General features: G+C 41.6%; 1 protein-coding gene across 3 annotated transcripts in view; it reads left to right on the top strand.

The window, feature by feature from the left end:
- The window catches only part of MKX (mohawk homeobox), a 164659-nt gene that overhangs the window by 33868 nt on the left and 111594 nt on the right, over nucleotides 1–19197 (top strand). For all 3 annotated transcript variants that reach the window (XM_073677581.1, XM_073677583.1, XM_073677584.1), the window contains exon 4: nucleotides 11097–11250. In XM_073677581.1, coding sequence (XP_073533682.1) covers nucleotides 11097–11250 — 154 coding nt within the window. The remainder of the gene's footprint in view (nucleotides 1–11096; nucleotides 11251–19197) is intronic.

The following is a 19197-nucleotide window of genomic DNA, read 5'->3' as shown; positions in this document are numbered from 1 at the left end:
AATATTTTACTATTCAAAAAGAGGAGGAGCAGATGAGATGTAATATAATATTTAGTATAATAATGTACCCTTTACTATAAATTAAAAAGAATATTAAAAAGAGTGAGTCACCCCAAAAAAGTAAAATAAAAAGTAAAAATCAGCAATAGTTTAGTGGCAGAGAAATTAACTTTTATTTCATATGCAAATGAGCGCGCTTCAGTACACTCTTGGCATGTCAAGTGCTCTGTCAGTACACCTTTACGCCCTCCAATTTGCATTTCAAGCATTTTTTTTATCTTGATTGACAACACTCCCTTGTCATAAGTGGGCAACTTCTGTGTATGTGTGAGCAGATTGAGTTCACGCATTGTTCGCTGTGGGCAAGCAACAGATGTCAATCAAGATCAGGCAGAGTTAAAGTGCTCGATATGCAAATTTGAGGGCATAATGGTGCACTAATCCCTTGACCTTATGGCCTTCTACTTCTACACGGTCTATTTGGTGTCTTCTGCTATTGTAATAATTTACAGTAGCGGGGACCTTACCATAGATGTAATTTTAAATACGGATAATAAAAAATATGATTTTTTTTTTATTCACCGTGGATGCCTTTATATATAGTTATTTATTATAAACTTTGGTCTTTCCCTGGGTTCAAACTCAACACCTGTAGCATGGTAGGCAGAAACTTAAACATTTCTAAAGTGAGTCACAAGCTGCACTGTAATAATTATAAGATCATTTTCTCTGCTTAAAGATCTAAATAGTATTCTTCTTGTTCTGATACATAGAAACACATGTCTACATGCCATTGCATCTCTATATACCAGTATTTCAGAGACAATATAAATACAGAGATTTTTATCCTATAAAATTAGTAAAAAACATAAACATTTATAATTATAACATTTTAATACACTTCAAATCAATAAATAACAAAGACATATTTGGTATCCCTATAATTGTAACAACTCATACAATACATTTAACAGATTATTTATGGTGATTTGTAAATGGAGTTAAACCCATGATAAAAGTAAAATAATTGTAACACTTACCGTACATACATATAGTGAAGCAATGCCTTATATAGTGAAGTTTACCTAAAATGAAAAAGTTATGATGGATTAACTATGAATGAATGAACAAAAAAAATTGTCTGATCGCCTGAACGTATGCATCATCAAAATATTCATCATCAAATATGCATGTGGTATATCAGCCTTGTGTGCATGTGTGTATGACGCGCCCCTGGGCCTGTGCTGAGTAGCGTTGCGCACGCGGGGGCCTACCCGGAGCCGGATCTGAGAGGGGTAGTAGTTTCGTGGCGGTGACCCGGTCCGTGCCCAGGGAGTCAAACTGAGCGGCAGTATTTAGCAGTAGATGTTAGAATGTTCGACTACGCCACCCGTTGAATGCGGTCATGAGACCGCCGCTGCAGGGCAGACCGCTGAGGCCGGTGATACGGTTGTGCAGCGGGGATGGTATAACCCCCAACGGGAGGGGTATGGCCTCAGGGCAGCGGACGTGGATGATGAAACACTCGGAGACGGTGCGGTGTAGTTCAGGGTCTTTACTGGTGGCAAAGGTAGACCCTCCCGGAGTACTGGCTAGCGATCGGGGCCTGGTCAGTCCGCGAGCAGATGGGATCTCCCCTGGCCAGGCGGAGTTGTAGGCCTCCCCAACTAATCGTACTCTTCTGGCTACCTTGCTAGAGGCTGGTAAAAGTAGCCCACGTCCCTGAGTGTACCGTGTGGTGCTCACCCGTATGGCCGGTGACTCGGGGCCTTTTGGTAGCTTCCGCTCCACGTCGCGGTGCTGGTCCCTTGCGTGTGACCGTGCCTTCGGGTTTCTTGGCCAGAGGACCTGAAATCCCCTGACGGGCGGTTTCTGCTGCGGGGTAAGGATTAGTCCCCACAGCCTCGGACTCCGGGTCCGGTAAGAACTCTTCAATCAGGGCGAGCTCTACAGCTTCCAGCCCCTGATCTCTTTTTAGCACTGCTCCCACTGAGCTCCTGATCTTTCTTTTTCCTAAAGCTGCTCCACTCCAGACCAGACTGTGTCTCTGTCTGTGTTCTCTGCTCTTTCCCCCTAACCCTGCCTCAGCCCCAGCTTTATATAGGGGAAGTTCTTCCCCTCCCAGGACTGGGCAGGAGGTGTGGCATGCATAGGATGTCTGACCAGGAAACATCCCACCTGCTCACAGACGTAATATTGCTATTACTGTGGGAACCAGACCCCTGGGGTGCCACATGTACAATGTGCGTAATGTGTAATTTATTAGTATGTACATATTCTATATATGTATGACTAATGAGAATATACATGCATATTTAATATTTTGCATGTTAAAGTAAAAACATGGCCATAATGGCGCTGTCATACAGATTCAATAGATACATTTAGTAAAGAAATCCGCTTCTTGGTTGTTCTTTAATCAGCATTTGAAGTTTGGGTGTAATAACCTTTTGGTGCATAGGGTTGGGACTGTGGGTGGGGTCTCTGGCTCTGCCCCTCTGACTGGCTTTGGTGTCTGTATCAAGCCCCTTTTCTAAAGTTTGTGCTGGTGCCTTCCTCATCACTGGTGGAGCTAGCACAGATTCATCTTCTGTCGGCTTTCAGTAAAATGGTGCCGCGGCAGCGCATACACAGATTGCCCTTCAAGTGGTCTTCAGTAAAATGCCACCAGTGGCTGCGCATGTGCACATCTGCGCATGCATTGCCGGCATTTTACTGAAGACAACCGGGAGGTGAATCTGTGCAAAGGCCACCCGCGGCGAGGACAGCACCAGTGTGAACTTTAGAAAAAGAGACCAAAACAGAGACCGGAGGCAGACGAAGACCCTACCCGCAGTCCCGCCAATATACATCAAGAGTTTATTACACCCAAACTTCAAAAGCAGATTAAAGAACAACCAGGATGCAGCTTTCTTCATTAAATGCATCTATTGAATCTGTGTGACAGTGCCATTATTATTATTAATTATTATAGCGCCATTTATTCCATGGCGCTTTACATGTGATAAAGGGGTATACATAGCAAAAACAATTACAATAATCTTGAACAAAAACGCGACTGTGATGGGTACAGGAGGAGAGAGGACCCTGCCCGCGAAGGCTCACAATCTACAGTCATGGCCAAAAGTATTGAGAATGAGACAAATAGTAATTTTTCCAAAGTTTACTGCTTCATTTTTTGTAATGGCAATTTGCATATACTCCTGAATGTCAAAGAGTGATCAGCTTAACAGCAATTACTGTACTTGCAAAGTCAATATTTGCCCAGAAAATGAACTTTAACCCCCAAAACACATTTCAACATCATTGCAGTCCTGCCTTAAAAGGAGCAGCTAACATCGTTTTAGTGATTGATCCATTAACACAGGTGTGGGTGTTGAGGAGGACAGGGCTGGCGATCAATCAGTCATGATTAAGTAAGAATGACATCACTGGACACTTTAAAAGGAGGCTGGTTCTTGGTATCATTGTTTCTCTTCAGTTAACCATGGTTATCTCTAAAGAAACACGTGCAGCCATCATTGCACTGCACAAAAATGGCCTAACAGGGAAGAGTATCGCAGCTACAAAGATTGCACCTCAGTCAACAATCTATCGCATCATCAAGAACTTCAAGGAGAGAGCTTCCATTGTTGTCAAAAAGGCTCCAGGGCGCCCAGGAAAGACCAGCAAGCGCCAGGACCGTATCTTAAAACTGTTTCAGCTGCGGGATCGGACTACCAGCAGTGCCGAGCTTGCTCAGGAATGGCAGCAGGCTGGTGTGAGTGCTTCTGCACGCACTGTGAGGCGGAGACTCTTTGAGCAAGGGCTGGTTTCAAGGAGAGCAGCAAAGAAGCCACTTCTCTCCAGAAAAAACATCAGGGACCGACTGATATTCTGCAAAAGGTACAGGGAGTGGACTGCTGAGGACTGGGGCAAAGTCATTTTCTCTGATGAATCCCCTTTTGGATTGTTTGGGACATCTGGAAAACAGCTTATTCGGAGAAGAAGAGGTGAGCGCTACCACCAGTCTTGTCTCATGCCAACTGTAAAGCATCCTGAAACCATTCATGTGTGGGGTTGCTTCTCAGCCAAGGGAATCGGCTCACTCACAGTCTTGCCTAAAAACACAGCCATGAATAAAGAATGGTACCAGAATGTCCTCCAAGAGCAACTTCTCCCAACTGTCCAAGAGCAGTTTGGCGCCCATAAATGCCTTTTCCAGCATGATGGAGCACCTTGCCATAAAGCAAAGGTGATAACTAAATGGCTCATGGAACAAAACATAGAGATTTTGGGTCCATGGCCTGGAAACTCCCCAGATCTTAATCCCATTGAGAACTTGTGGTCAATCATCAAGAGACGGGTGGACAAACAAAAACCAACAAATTCTGGCAAAATGCAAGCATTGATTATGCAAGAATGGACTGCTATCAGTCAGGATTTGGTCCAAAAGTTGATTGAAAGCATGCCAGGGAGAATTACAGAGGTCTTGAAGAAGAAGGGGCAACACTGCAAATATTGACTTGCTGCATTAACTCATTCTAACTGTCAATATAACCTATTGGTACTCATAATATGATTGCAATTATATTTCTCTATGTGATATAAACATCAGACAAACACTAATAAAAACCAGAGGCCAGCAGATCATGTGAAAATATAATTTTGGTGTCATTCTCAAAACTTTTGGCCATGACTGTACAAGGGATGGGTGAGGATACAGTAGGTGAGGGTAGATCTGGTCGTGCAGCGGTATGGTGGAGCGGTGGTTATTGCAGGTTGTAGGTTTGTCGGAAGAGATGGGTCATGGTCATGCCTTTACTCTAACATGCAAAATCGTGATGACAGGTTCTCTTAAAAAGACTACAAAAGAGTATGTGGATGGTATGAAATTATTTGACACTTCTTATATCAACCTTTAAGTATTCCTTCGTGGCTTTCAGAAGTGCTGAAAAGTACAGTATTGAGAGTTGAGTTGGCTAAAGTCCCAATACAGTACACATTGAAATAAAACCCAGCAGCCACTGGATCGGGAATGAACAGTTGATGAATAAATACCGTATGTACTGTTATTTCTTTTCAGGTTCTTACTTGAAGGAGGTTGAAGCACTACAGCCTTTAGCGGATTATCTAGGCAGATATTAAACTAATCCCACCATGTTATTGTTGTGTCATTCTAAATCCTACACAAGCCGGCCATAGATCACAGGAGGACTTGGAAAGAAATCGGCATCCATGGTGCATTAAAGGATGGAAGAATTCCAGAGAATCCTTCTCGGCTAATATCTCTTAGGGGACTTGCCATTTCTGACTAATCTAAGCTTGTCGTTAGAGAGTAGAATGAAAATGACAGAACCACAAGTATTGGCCTATTAAATTGTCACTATGAATATAGACACAGGCCGGTATGAGGCTAAAGGGATTAAAAGTATCCACAACACACAGTAAGGAAAATCTTTATAATTCTCTAAAAACTATATATGGTTGAATTCCCATATGGCAAAGTCTTTTATAACCATAGTTAGTCTCAAAGAAGATTGTATAGACATTGAAGGGCTGGACACGTGTTCAGAGCCAATAGGGCAGTAAAAAAGGAACTTCTGACTTACTGCATCGGCTCCTGAACTGTACAGTATTTTATTCATGTAATTTGTTCATGGAGCAAAGATGATGAATAGTGAAAATCAAAACAGACCACCCAACTATATTGTTTCTGGTAATACCCTAAAACCATATGTGGGGCTAGCTTGGTGATTTTTTTTCCCTAACACCTTCTAAACCCTTGAAGGGGGAGAAGGCAAAGGGATCTATTAAACCTGGGGTGGAGAATCATTTATCTGCCAAGGGGCATTTGAATATTTATACCATTCTTCGGGGGCCGTACAAATTGCGCTAACTCTAACTCCTCCCACAAGGTACGTCCTGGCACTGGTGTCGGAAGGTAATCTTTCATTTCATGCGCCTCAGCGTTCAGTAGTGAACATTGTATGCGCGTGCACACAGAGCAAGAAGAAATTAATGGGCTGTCGACCGGCAAAGTACAGCTGCCGGCCCTAGGATTGCATTCCCTGGGAATCTGGCAGGGGGCCGAATAAAAGGTCATTGAGGGCCGCAAATGGCCCATGGGCCTGAGGTCCCCCCCCCGTATTAAACAGTCATTTCGGGTTCTTAGACCTGCGGTCGTGCACTGATAAAGAGCAGCTCTCACTCATTCTCATCCCACTCATCCACATGTTTCATGGTCGACAATACTGACCAAATACTGAACGTGTGAATGTGGCCTGAGGGTTTTCTTTACGTTCTTGTCTAGGATATGCCATGACTTATTGATTGATGAGAATCATTGCATTCACTCGACTAGAGCTGTGTTGCTGTTCTCCTGCACAGTTGGAGCATTACTGTGCAGGAGAACTGATAAAGAGACCTCACTTTCTACATTTTCAGAATTAGTAAGGGGTCCCTGATGTAGAATTAGACGGTTATGGTATATCCTACTGATGTGCCATAACAATCTAAGATGTGATGTGGTAGATCGCTCACTCAACTGCACATGGAGGTAGACTCAGGTACGCTGTCTCTTTAAAACTTTTGTTGGTTTATTATAGTGTGGCATAGACTAACAGTTAGTCCATGAAAATAAACACAGCCCACTGGGCAAAACAGGAAAACAAAGCTGAAATGGAAAGCACCAAGAACACCGTCTTTGTAGTATCAGGGGTCCATCTGCTGAGAGTTCAGAAACTCCATATGGTTCAGAAACAGGCTGTTACGGATCCAGGTGGTGGAACCTCTGTGCTAAGATGAAAGGAGGGACCAGAAGGGCGTAACTAAGTGCCAACCCGGACCGACCCTGGTCACATGGTGGCTTAGTCGACTCCGTGAACCAATGAGGGACCGGGAAGGTGAACCAGGTGCCACTCTGGGACCAACCTTCAGTGAGAGCAGGCGACTCCCACTGGTCAGATAACTGAAGCTGACAGGTACAGCGGATGAGCAGGCAGGTGGCCTGACAGGTGATCCGGGTAGGCAAGCAGGCGGGCACGGCAGGTAGCCTGACAGGTGATCCGGGTAGGCAAGCAGGCGGGCACGGCAGGTAGCCTGTCAGGTGATCTGAGTAGGCAAGCCGGCGGGCACGGCAGGTAGACAGGCTGGCGGGCACGGCTGATAGACAGGCTGGCGGGCACTGGAACCGGAGGGCTGAGGAGAGTGTTAGCACACAAACAACAACCTTGCACAGGCACATCCATTTTGGAGGAGGTGCTTTAAATAGGAGTAGTCCTCCGGCCATTGGCCGGGGACTCTTTAGGACGGCGTGCGCGGCCCCTTTAAGAGGGAGGGAGTGCGCGCCCTAAACACAGTGCCCGGGAAGCTGCGCGCGGTGTACGCACCCCGAGCAGCAGCAGGGGAGCTGGAGGACGCCGGACCGGGACCGCGGCGATGAGGGGAACGGCGTCTCTGCCCGCCAGGAGGCAGAGACGCCGACGCTACATAGACAAACTCAATCTCCCTTCTGGAGCTAGCTTTCCCAGAAATTGAACTCTGAATGCCTCAACTGGCCGAGTATTTAAACTCTCCCAGACCACACCCTGAGGCGGAGATATGGTGAATGGCCTCCCACTCTTCACAATGGCCATTCACAAAAACCACTCCCTTTTATTATGGACTTAATCCCTCTCAATAACATGCTGAAGGAAACTTAATGGTTTTTGTTCACTGAAGCTAACAGCCTTAGGGAAACATACAAATCCTGAAAATCACATTGTCTGATTTGGAAAGAATTTTTTTTCTAACTTTGGTGGTAAATAAGTATTTGGTCAATTACAAAAGTTCATCTCAATACTTTGTTATATATCCTTTGTTGTCAATGACAGAGGTCAATCGTTTTCTGTAATTCTTCACAAGGTTGGCACACACTGTTGCTGGTATGTTGGCCCATTCCTCCATGCAGATCTCCTCTAGAGCAGTGATGTTTTGGGGCTGTCGCTGGACAACACGGACTTTCAACTCCCTCCAAAGGTTTTCTATAGAGTTTAGATCTGGAGACTAGCTAAGCCACTCCAGGACCTTGAAACGCTTCTTACGAAGCCACTCCTTCATTGCCCTGGCGGTATGCTTGGGATCAATTTCATGCTGAAAGACCCAGCCATCTTTCATTTTCAATGCCCTTGCTGATGGAAGGAGGTTTACGCTCAAAATTTCACGATACATGGCCCCATTCATACTTTCATCTAACGGATCAGTCGTCCTGGTCCCTTGGCAGAGAAACAGCACCAAAACACCATGTTGCCACCCCCATGCTTCACAGTAGGTATGGTGTTCTTTGGATGCAATTCAGCATTCTTTCTCCTTCAAAGACGCCGAGTTGTGTTTCTACCAAACAGTTCTACTTTGGTTTCATCTGCCCATATGACATTCTCCCAATACTCTTCTGGATCATCCAAATGCTCAGTAGAAAACTTCAGACGGGCCCGGACATGTAATTGCTTCAGCAGGGGGACACGTCTGGCACTGCAGGATTTGAGTCCCTGGCGGCGTAGTGTGTTACTGATGGTAGCCTGTGTAACATTGGTCCCAGCTCTCTGCAGGTCATTCACTAGGTCCCCCCGTGTGGTTCTGGGATTTTTGCTCACCGTTCTTGAGATGATTTTGACCCCACGGGTTGAGATCTTGTGTGGAGCCCCAGATCGAGGGAGATTATCAGTGGTCTAGTATGTCTTCTATTTTCTAATTATTATTCCTGCAGTTGATTTGCTCACACCAAGCTGCTTGCCTATTGCAGATTCAGTCTTCCCAGCCTGGTGCAGGGCTACAATTTTGTTTCTGGTGTCCTTTGACAGCTCTTTGGTCTTCACCATAGTGGAGTTTGGAGTGTGATTGTTTGAGGTTGCGGACAGGTAATGAGTGGAGGACAGAGGAGCTTCTTAAGAAGTTACAGGTCTGTGAGAGCCAGAAATCTTGCTTGTTTGTAATTGACCAAATACTTATTTTTCACCAAAATTTAAAAAAAAATTCTTTCCAAATCAGACAATGTGATTTATAGGATTTGTTTTCTCATTTTGTCTCTCATAGTTGAGGTCTACCTATGATGTCCATTACAGGCCTCTCTCATCTTTTTAAGTGGGAGAACTTGCACAATTGGTGGCTGACTAAATACTTTTTTTCCCCACTGTATCTCCCCTCCAGCACTTTACCAGTGACTTTGTCACAGGGAATATACCCCTAAAGATGTATCAAATGTCAACACATTGTGTAAAGGGTTAATCCCAACAAGCTTGTTTTAGTGCCAGCTTGCATATGGGGATCACATACCTAAATATAAGTCAACTCTAAAAGTGTTTATTGCTACAAATTGATCTATTTTATGATGCCGTATAACAAGTACTAATTGAGGCTGGGGGTAATTTGAGCAATCTGGTGTAAGATAACCATAGCAGATACAGATGTGTCAGGTGGATGAGACATTTACTGGTTCTCTTGCATTGATAATTTGGGACATTATCTGAATCTGGAGACAATTTAAAAAGGCCGTTTGCTTTTACTTGTGCGGTTTTAACATGTTTGAGGTCTTATAAAGGGCATATGTCACTACAAATTACCCTACTCTGAATCATTGTGGCAGTGTTTTCTTAGTGAAGTAAGGGGTCTTGTATTTAATTATGACTTTCCCCGATGCAGGCTGTGAGTGGTCTAAGACCTCATGAGCAGGGACGTATTTTAGATTCCTGTTGTACTGCACCCTTTGAAGTCTATGGGCTTATTTTGTACTTGTGTTCCTCTAATTACATAGACACATGGAATATTTTTCTGTTCGATTCAAAAAGTTGTGAGAACTCTGTTGTGAAGGTGTTTGGATTTAACAGGTGAGTATTGGTTATTTTTTTTTATTTTAGAATATTCCCTTCTTTCAGACATTTTAATTCTGCATAACTCCTCTAAACTTCTTTATGACCAAATATATTTTTTCACCTAATTTTTCATATATTTTTTTACATTTTTTTCATGAATGTAGCTTAATTAGGGCTTGTTTTTTTGCGAGATGAATTGCATTTGCCAGTGACAACATATGGGAGTGTAAACAACGTATCACCTAACTTTTATACACTTTTTATTGGAAAAACAAAACAAAAAGCCCATCAACTCGGTTTTAAATGTAACGCTATTCATGCGCAGCACTCATAAAGTGAAAACTTTATCCTGTTGAAAAGTACAATTATTAAAAATAAAAAAAGGCAGATTTGTATTTTGAGAGTAATAAACTTTTCTTCTTCTGTCAATTGAGCTGTATGAAGGCTTATTTTTTGTGTGACGAGCTGTAGTTTTAATTTTTTACTGCTCATTTTACGATGCATTTGACTTCTTTATCAGTTTTTATTTCACTTTTTTTGGAGTTGGAATAAACAAAAATAAAAATGGCATTTTTTTAAAACATATTTCATTGCTGTTTTTTTTTTCCCAGATTGGGAAAAATAGTATTTTTTTACTAATTTTTAAACATGTGAAAAACATTTTTTTTTTCACAATATGTATTGTGGTGTAGACAGTACACTACATTAAAGGGATTGTCCAGGACTATTTTTTTTAAGATGAGCCTAAAAACTAACAGGCAGGTAGTTGCTAACAGAGGCAATTACCTGCCTGTTCTACCCGGCGCCGACTCAGGCCACTCCTGCCGGCAATTCAGTGGTGTGGACGGGGTTATACAGAGCTCAGCATTCAGAGAACTGCTAGATCTGTAGGAGATAAAACAGGGATTTTATCAAAATGACAGTAAGAAGCCCAGTAAGTGACACATCGCTGGAATCAGGGTGTCTACCCCTACATTATGCTGCTCTCAGATAGGGTAGCAAAAACCTGGTGAGAGTCCCTTTAAGTGGTGTGTTTTTTCTCCCATATACCTCCATTGTTTTGTACTAATCCAAGAGCAATGGATGTAAGAGAGAGAGCTAAATCCATTATCCATGGCAGCTCTAGATTCCCTTTTGCACACTGACATGTCCATCATTCTGTCCTTTTCTCTTGGAACGTTGATGTTGCGCTCAACAATGTGTTTAGTATTTCCAGGTTTCAGCATATAAATGATGTTAATAATGAAATTTATTTTTTTTTCATTCCAGGTGTCAAACTGGTTTGCAAATGCAAGACGACGCCTCAAAAACACTGTGAGACAACCAGATCTGAGCTGGGCTTTGAGGATAAAGTTGTATAACAAATACGTTCAAGGCAACGCTGAGCGGCTAAGTGTCAGCAGTGAAGACTCCTGTTCAGAAGGTTTGTTTTTCTGTATTGTGATAGTGGCTCTGATTAGACAGTAAGAAGTCGAGGCCGCACTGACGTACAGGTGCATCTCACAAAATTAGAATATCAGCAAAAAGTTGATTTATTTCAGTTCTTCAATACAAAAAGTGAAACTCCTATATTATATAGAGTCATTACAAACAGAGTGATCTATTTCAAGTGTTTATTTCTGTTAATGTTGATGATTATGGCTTTCAGACAATAAAAACACAAAAGTCATTATCTCAGTAAATGAGAATAATTAACAAAAAACACCTGCAAAGGCTTCCTAAGTGTTTAAAAAGGTCCCTTAGTCTGTTTCAGTAGGCTCCACAATCATGGTGAAGACTGCTGACTTGACAAATGTCCAGAAGGCAGTCATTGACCCACTCCACAAGGTCCCAGAGTCCCAATTTTCATTTGGAAATCAAGGTCCCAGAGTCTGGAGGAAGAGTGGAGAGGCCACAATCCAAACTGCTTGAGGTCTAGTTTGTAATGACTTTTGTGTTTTCATTGGCTGTAAGCCATAATCATCAACATTAACAGAAATAAACACTAGAAATAGATCACTCTGTTTGTAATGACTCTATATAATATATGAGTTTCACTTTTTGGATTGAAGAATTGAAATAAATTAACTTTTTGATGATATTCTAATTTTGTGAGATGCACCTGTATTAGGTGCAGAATAATCCAAATTCATTTATTCTAATTGGCCCTTGTTGCTGACAAGTCTTTGTCGATGTTATATGCCTTTTCTCACAAAAGTATGATCTTACTACCCTCATTGCCCCCAAGTTGGTGTCCATACCAGTCTGATATTTCTAGTAACTGTCCCGATTCTAATGCTTTGTATCCTGCAATACACTCTTTTTGAGTGACCAAGTCCTCTTCATCAGCATTCTGCCAGCACTATAGGTGCAATAGCTTCCGTTTTCTCACTTTGCTCTTGCTAGTGTCCACTAGCTTGTCTGCACTGAACTACAATCCCACCTCTATGTATTGCCTGCATGCAGCTTGACAGACTCTCAGGTACAGAAAGACAAAACTCTTCCCCCACTACCTGTAATCTGTCTCAGCGTCTCTACTGCCAGAGAAGGATTACAGTTGACAACAGGAAGTAAACATCTACAAGGTGACAGGGAGACACCTAGTGGTCAGAATTTTGTGTGATTTGTGTTCTCTCTTGAATGACATTAATAGATTTCACTAGAGTTCTACAAAACATATGTATCAACACAATAATGCATCCCCTATAATTACACTGAACTCCGCATTGAAAGGAATATTACAGCTTTATATCCCTAAATCTACTAAGAACCTAAATAATCTCCTTAAAGGGGTTGTCCATGTCACTGCAGACTTGTGGATGCCCACATTGTGAGGATTCTCTGGTGCCAGGAGCGGTGGGCGCGTGATTTGGATACTTGCAGTCACCTGCTAACTAGATGGGCGCGGCCTTGTTCAATGCAAGTGTAGTGAGCGAGGCTGGATACAGTCTAGTCGGAATGTGGCTGGAAGTATGCAAATTGCATACTTATGGTCATATGAACGCCCTCTTTCAGCGCCGGCACTGGAAAATCCTCATTGGGCGCAGTGGGTGATGTGAAGATTTACAAGTCTGCAGTCACATAGAGTGACTGCAGACTAGTAGCCTAAGGTCTGGACAGCCCCTTTAAATATAAACTATCAAATTTATTTTAAGGGAACATGTTAACATCAAAATGCAGTCCAATCAGCAGACATCATCTTATAGCGCTGAGTAGATTAATATATAGTTTAATGAAAAAAAGTCAGTATAACCTGCATTTTACTCATTTAATTCTCTGCTGTTTCTGGGATTTTCAGTCCAGTGGGCGGTCCGATTAGTGACTGACGGCTATCAATGTATACAAATAAAGCTGTCAGTCACAGATAGGACCGCCCACTGGACTGAAAATCCCAGAAAGAGCAGAGGATTAAATGAGTAAATTGCAGATTACAGAGCATCTTTTTTCATTAAACTATATATTAATCTACTCCGCTCCCCCTGCTCTAAACCTGGTGTCTGCAGATTAGACAGCATTTTCATGGTGACAAGTTCCCTTAAAATATATACAGTAAAACATCTCCAAAAGACCACCAATTTTGGGTGGTTGTCTCAAGAAGTTTTTACTGTATTATCTGGTTCGGTAATAGTTTGTTCAAACAGTCCAGAATAAGACCACCTTATTTGGTTATTTGGGACTTAGGTACTCATGAACTATCAGTAGAATAGGTCGTCCTATTAATGGGGGATTTTCATCATCCCATTAATAAGCTAACTTAAGATCACTTGGACAAGCTTTCAACAATTTGCACCACCATATTTTTTAATGACATTATCACATATATTGACCTGCTATCTGCTGACCATCCATACTTCACCTTTAAGTATATTAGCCCAACGTAAAGCCTGATCCCAAAGAAAAAAATTTCCTGGTGTGAAGTCTACCAAATGATCGCAAGGTCCGACTTCTACTGTGGAACAAAACAAATGGTATTAAAAAGATCAATGAGGTTTATAAAAAGAAAATCTCAAGTTAAATGAAGAAGAAAAAACTTTTTACCTTACAAAATATTTTATTATGATAAAGTAAAATATATAAAAATATTTTTAAATGTTATTGCCACATCCGTAAGAACCGAAACTATAAAATTATTATGGTTTTTATCCTGCACATTGTATGACATAAAAACAAAAAATACCATGAAAACAGTGTCAGAATTGCTATTTTTTGTTCACCCTTATTCCAAAAAACAGTAAAAATAAATAGTGTGAAGTCTGTCTTGTGAATTTTGCCTGATCCGCTCATCTCTAGTCAAGGCGCAAATGAAAACATAGCCTAATAAACGCAAGATGTAAAACATAAATAAAATCCTCACACCTCTCCGGACCCTCTGCGTCACCGTCCGGACCTCATCACATCTTCAGATCACCACCACGCGCGATGGCCCGGGACTTCCAGCTTTCATGGGGCTCTGGAAGAGGGTTCTGCACATTCATGTCCATGACATGACACCGTGACCTTGTATGAAATCCTCCCGGGCCCTCATCAAAGCGTGAAAGGCTTGAGAAATTCAGCACGAGTGGAGGCAATCTGAAGATGCGATGATGACCGGACGAGTGACACAGAGGAGTTGTAGAAATGAAAATAAGAATTTTTTCAACATTTTCATGGCCTTTAACTGTTCAAAAAAATATATAAACTAATTACAAAAAATCTGCATTTTGGTAAATACGGATTTTTGGTAGAATTCTATTCCACGCACATTTATTGGCTCATCTCTAGTCATGACTTCCGTTTACAGTGGAATCCATGATTCAGTGTCAGATCCATCATCAAAAAGATTCCTGATGGATTCTGATGACCTACAGTGGTATCTGTTGGGGTTCTGGTTGCCAAATCTAACAGAACTACTGACAAACTCCAACGCAGATGTGTGGACAGCCTTAGGATGTATGGCCCGACCTTCTGTACTCTTTTGCTGCTCTTCTGCATGGATCCACAAGTTCTTTCATGTTACCATAGAGAAATATTCTAAAGAAATAGAGCGGTCTACCATACGATGCCTAAACCGTCAGCATCTTGTCAATGCTTCCCGATGTTTGAGCAGACAGGGGTGACTAGAAGATATTGTAGGACCTTCCACATGGCTGAAGTGTTATCCTAAGCAACATCTAGATTTACACAACCTTGAATTATTTCTTCAGTGAGAACATTCTTCATATTATTTATGTCTTGAGACAGAGCAGCGGTAGCGTAAAGATGAGGAACGTGTCATAAATGAAATAAAACAAGGAGCGATATCTGATCCCTTACATGTGGGTTACGCAGAGGTAGCCTATATGGTGAATTTATATTTATGCTGGACACTAGCCAGACTTTCTAAGAAAAGAAGGACTATTCCTGCGAAGAATAAGTTGCAGATCAGTCTAAATAGAACAGTTCCACCGATTCAACGGGGAATGTTTATTGGTACAGAATTTTTTTTTTTTAAAGGATGGTTTGTAATACAAGAATACAGAGCAGAATGGCTTAAAAGGTCATGACCATACCTATGATTGAAATACATGTGTTTATTACCCAGTCTGTACCTCCTGAGCTGGTGACCCCTGTCTCCCCTTTCACACTAGTCTTAAAACAATAAATCTGGATAGATTTATTCAGTATTACGTGCTCTCAAGTTCAGTTGTTCATTGTTACAGCAGAAGGGATAATAAACATAATTTGATATTATTAAAAAGGGATTCCGCAAATGTTACTCTCTTCACTAACAAAAAAACCCCCACAAAAATTAAGTTGTTACCTAATCATTTCAATCACCAACATTTACAGTTTTCAAATTTTAAGCATTTCAAGTTTTCTTTTTTACCAAATTGGTATAAATTGGATTATTGAGCCCTCTACAAACTCCATGAATGAGACTCTACAGAGCCGTGTCTCGACGTTGCAGAGGTTGGGCCTGCGGATCTCTGTTTCATTCATTGAATATGGGACGGGCTGAGGGCTGCACTTAGTTTTGCAGGCAGTAGCAAAAGATTGGCGGTGGTCAAAGCTTTTGCAGGCAGCGGCAAAAGATTGGTGGTGGTCATAGCTTTCTTAGGCAGTACCAAAAGATTGGTGGTGGTCATAGCTTTTTCAGGCAGTACCAAAAGATGGTGGTGGTCATAGCTTTTTCAGGCAATACCAAGATATTGGTGGTGGTCATAGCTTTTTCAGGCAGTACGAAGATATTGGTGGTGGTCATAGCTTTTTCAGGCAGTACCAAGATATTGGTGGTGGTCATAGCTTTTCAGGCAGTACCAAAAGTTTGGTGGTGGTCATAGCTTTTTCAGACAGTACCAAGATATTGGTGGTGGTCATAGCTTTTTCAGGCAGTACCAAGATTTTGGTGGTATTCATAGCTTTTTCAGGCAGTACCAAGATATTGGTGGTGGTCATATGTTTTTCAGGCAGTACCAAAAGATTAGTGGTAGATCAGAAAGTTATCACCTATGGTATGTATATGTATGTGCTATTTAAATCATACTAAGCATATATAGTTTAACTTATAAAATTATTAAAAATCTATTTTTATTTGATATGCAAATGAAGGCACTTCAGTGCACCTTTGGCGTGGCTTATGCCTTGGTCATCCCCTCCTATTTGCATAATAAAGCTGGTACCTTATAGTGATTGACATGTCTCTGAAGCGGAGATCGAACACTCTGTCGTATCATTTTGAGTGCCAGAGCCTGTGCACTGACACTTGACAAGCATGGTGGCGTGCTGACAAAGTGGCTGCGAGCGTGCTCAGAGACATATCAGTCACTATGGTACAGGCATTATTATGCAAATAGGGGGGCGACGGTGCGCCAAGGCATGGGCCACGCCAAGGGTGTACCAAAGCGCTTTCATTTTCATATCAAATAAAAGTTGCTTTTTAATAAAATATTAAGTTGAACTGTACGTGCTTAGTATGATTTGAATAGGGGCTAACTCCGCTGTATAAATGTTTAGCCAATTTAATTGCCATTTTGCGGGTGACAGGCTCACTTTAAGTAAAATATTTCTATGAAATGACCATTACATGGAAAATGACACATGTAGGCCCTTTTCATGTCATTTTCTGTTAGCAAAAAAATGAATCCCTGTGATGTTTGTTTTTTCAACCCTTTGAGTTCTTTGTGTCCATTTTTAGCATCCGTGGGCCGTTTTTCTCACTTGCAAATAAGCATTGGATGGAGGTTTCTCAAGCGTGTCCTTGCAACCAATCCATAATAAAACTAACAACACATGGATGCCGTCTTTCTGTCAATTTTTTTCATGGATCCATTCACTTTGGTGATGGACAAATTCTATCTGTAAAACGGACCAGAGTCTTAAATCTATATAGTTAAATGCTTAATATGGTGAAATGTTTTAATTCCAAAAGACCATTTAATGTGATTATCTGGCACTTGAATTTTAATGGCCTATTCTGGGATAACTAGTGATAGCAGAACGAGCACAGGTACATTGTACAAACGGACCACCACTGAACATATATTCATGGCCCATCCTAGGGATTAGCCATCAATATTAAAGCCACAAAAAAAAATATTTTCAGTCTTTATTCAGACATCTATGTTGCACATATGTGTTACATAGGTTGAAAAAAAGACCAAGGTCCATCAAGTTCAACCTTTATATCTCTGTTATATCTGTGTTTTTCACAGATAAAACACACTCATTATGGTCTATTGGTAGGGATGAGCGGACTCATGGAAGTTGTGGTTCTGGCACCCAACCTGAAGTTTAGTCCAAAGTTCAGTTCTGTTACCAGAACTTTAACTGAACTTCAACCAAAACCTGAACACCATTGAAAACAATGAGGAGCCGAACTTTTGAGCCGGAAAATATTCTCTCTCTCTCCCTCCGGAACTTCGAACATTGCAATGGACTTCCAAGAGAAGTCCATGTTCATCGATTAGCACCAGACACTAACTGTCCAGTATGAACTGTTAAGTTCAGGTTCGCTCATCTCTAATGAGCGGACCCGTGGATGTTCAGGTTCGTCGAGTTTGACCGAACTTTAGTCCAAAGTTTGGTTTGGGTACCAAAACTCTACCTGAGCTTGAACCCAAACCCCATAGAAGTCAATGGGGACCCAAACTTTGGTGCTCTAAAAGGGCTGTCTCTCTTCTCCTGGAACTCCAAACACTAAAACGGACATCAGGGAGAAGTCCATGTTTGGAGTTCAGCACCCGACACTAGGTGTCCAGTACGAACCCCCAAACTTTACAGTTCAGTTCAGTTTTTTAAAAAAAGGATAGCACTCAGATTCCATATGTGTATTAATTGAGTGCTATCTGCTTTTCACTATTTAATAGGTAGGAGAAGCTTGGAATTTAGTTTTTTGCAAACTAAAAAAAATAGAAGCTACAATTTTGGCAAAAGTGGACACATGGACCAAAATGGATGAAAATAGGATGCGTCACTGATGAAAACAATCTAAGGGTAGGGTCACACGAGCATATATTCTCTTCTCTGAGGAGAAAATCGGATTGATTATGGTAATGACACTCAGATCAAACACTGAGTAGCACAAGTGATTGATGTCCTACCATTAGGAGTATTATTGCTGTTTGTCTATGGAATTTTTGAGTCCTTTTTAGAGTAAATTATTAAAAGGTATTTTTTAGGGGGGCTTTGTGTCTGCTGGTTGTCTCTGTTTATTAGGCCCCTCATGTGATATTCTGTTTGGGTGTTTAGCACAAGTGAGAAGATGGAGAACAAAATTTCTTCATCTTCTCCATTGTGTGAATCAGCAGAAATCATCCGAGTGCTGTCAGATGTTTTCCACGCACCCATAGATTTGAATGGGTGCGTGCCATCCGATTTGCTCTGAAAATTGCAGCATGCTGTGAATTTTTTCGCATGTAAAATCGATAAGAGAAAAAAATGCTGATCAGCATTGCCCCATAGAATAACATGGGTCCACGTGCTATCCAGTAAAACATCGGATAGCACTCGTCCGAGTTATACGCTCATGTGAGTGAACCCTAAGTCAAGGAGTCATCTAACGAACGGAAGTCCTATGGTCACTAATTACATGAAGAAGCAGTTAGGGGTGAGTTATGCCACTCCATTTTTTGTTTTTGGGACTGCCCAAAAAATGACACACATGGTTATCTCCACCAATCTCATGGACATTGAAGGGCATTGCTTAGCTCCAAAAAAGGGGGCACAGAACTACTATTACTGAATTGGAACTATTATTACTGAATTGGTGGTGGTACCTCCAGTGATCAGACACTTATCACTTATCCTGTTGGACAACCCCTTTAGGTACTATTATTTAGAGGAATAAACAGTATATTATTTAGAGGAAGTGTACACTCATCACCTCAGTGTGATACATCTTTTTTTTCTTCCATCTAAATCCGTAAAACTTTTT

Source organism: Phyllobates terribilis, unplaced genomic scaffold (genome assembly GCF_046119375.1).
Source record: "Phyllobates terribilis strain yellow unplaced genomic scaffold, ASM4611937v1 Scaffold_4__5_contigs__length_816908805, whole genome shotgun sequence".
Classification (NCBI taxonomy): domain Eukaryota; kingdom Metazoa; phylum Chordata; class Amphibia; order Anura; family Dendrobatidae; genus Phyllobates; species Phyllobates terribilis.
Note: the sequence above shows the minus strand (reverse complement) of the source record. Positions and strands in the feature narration are given on the sequence as shown.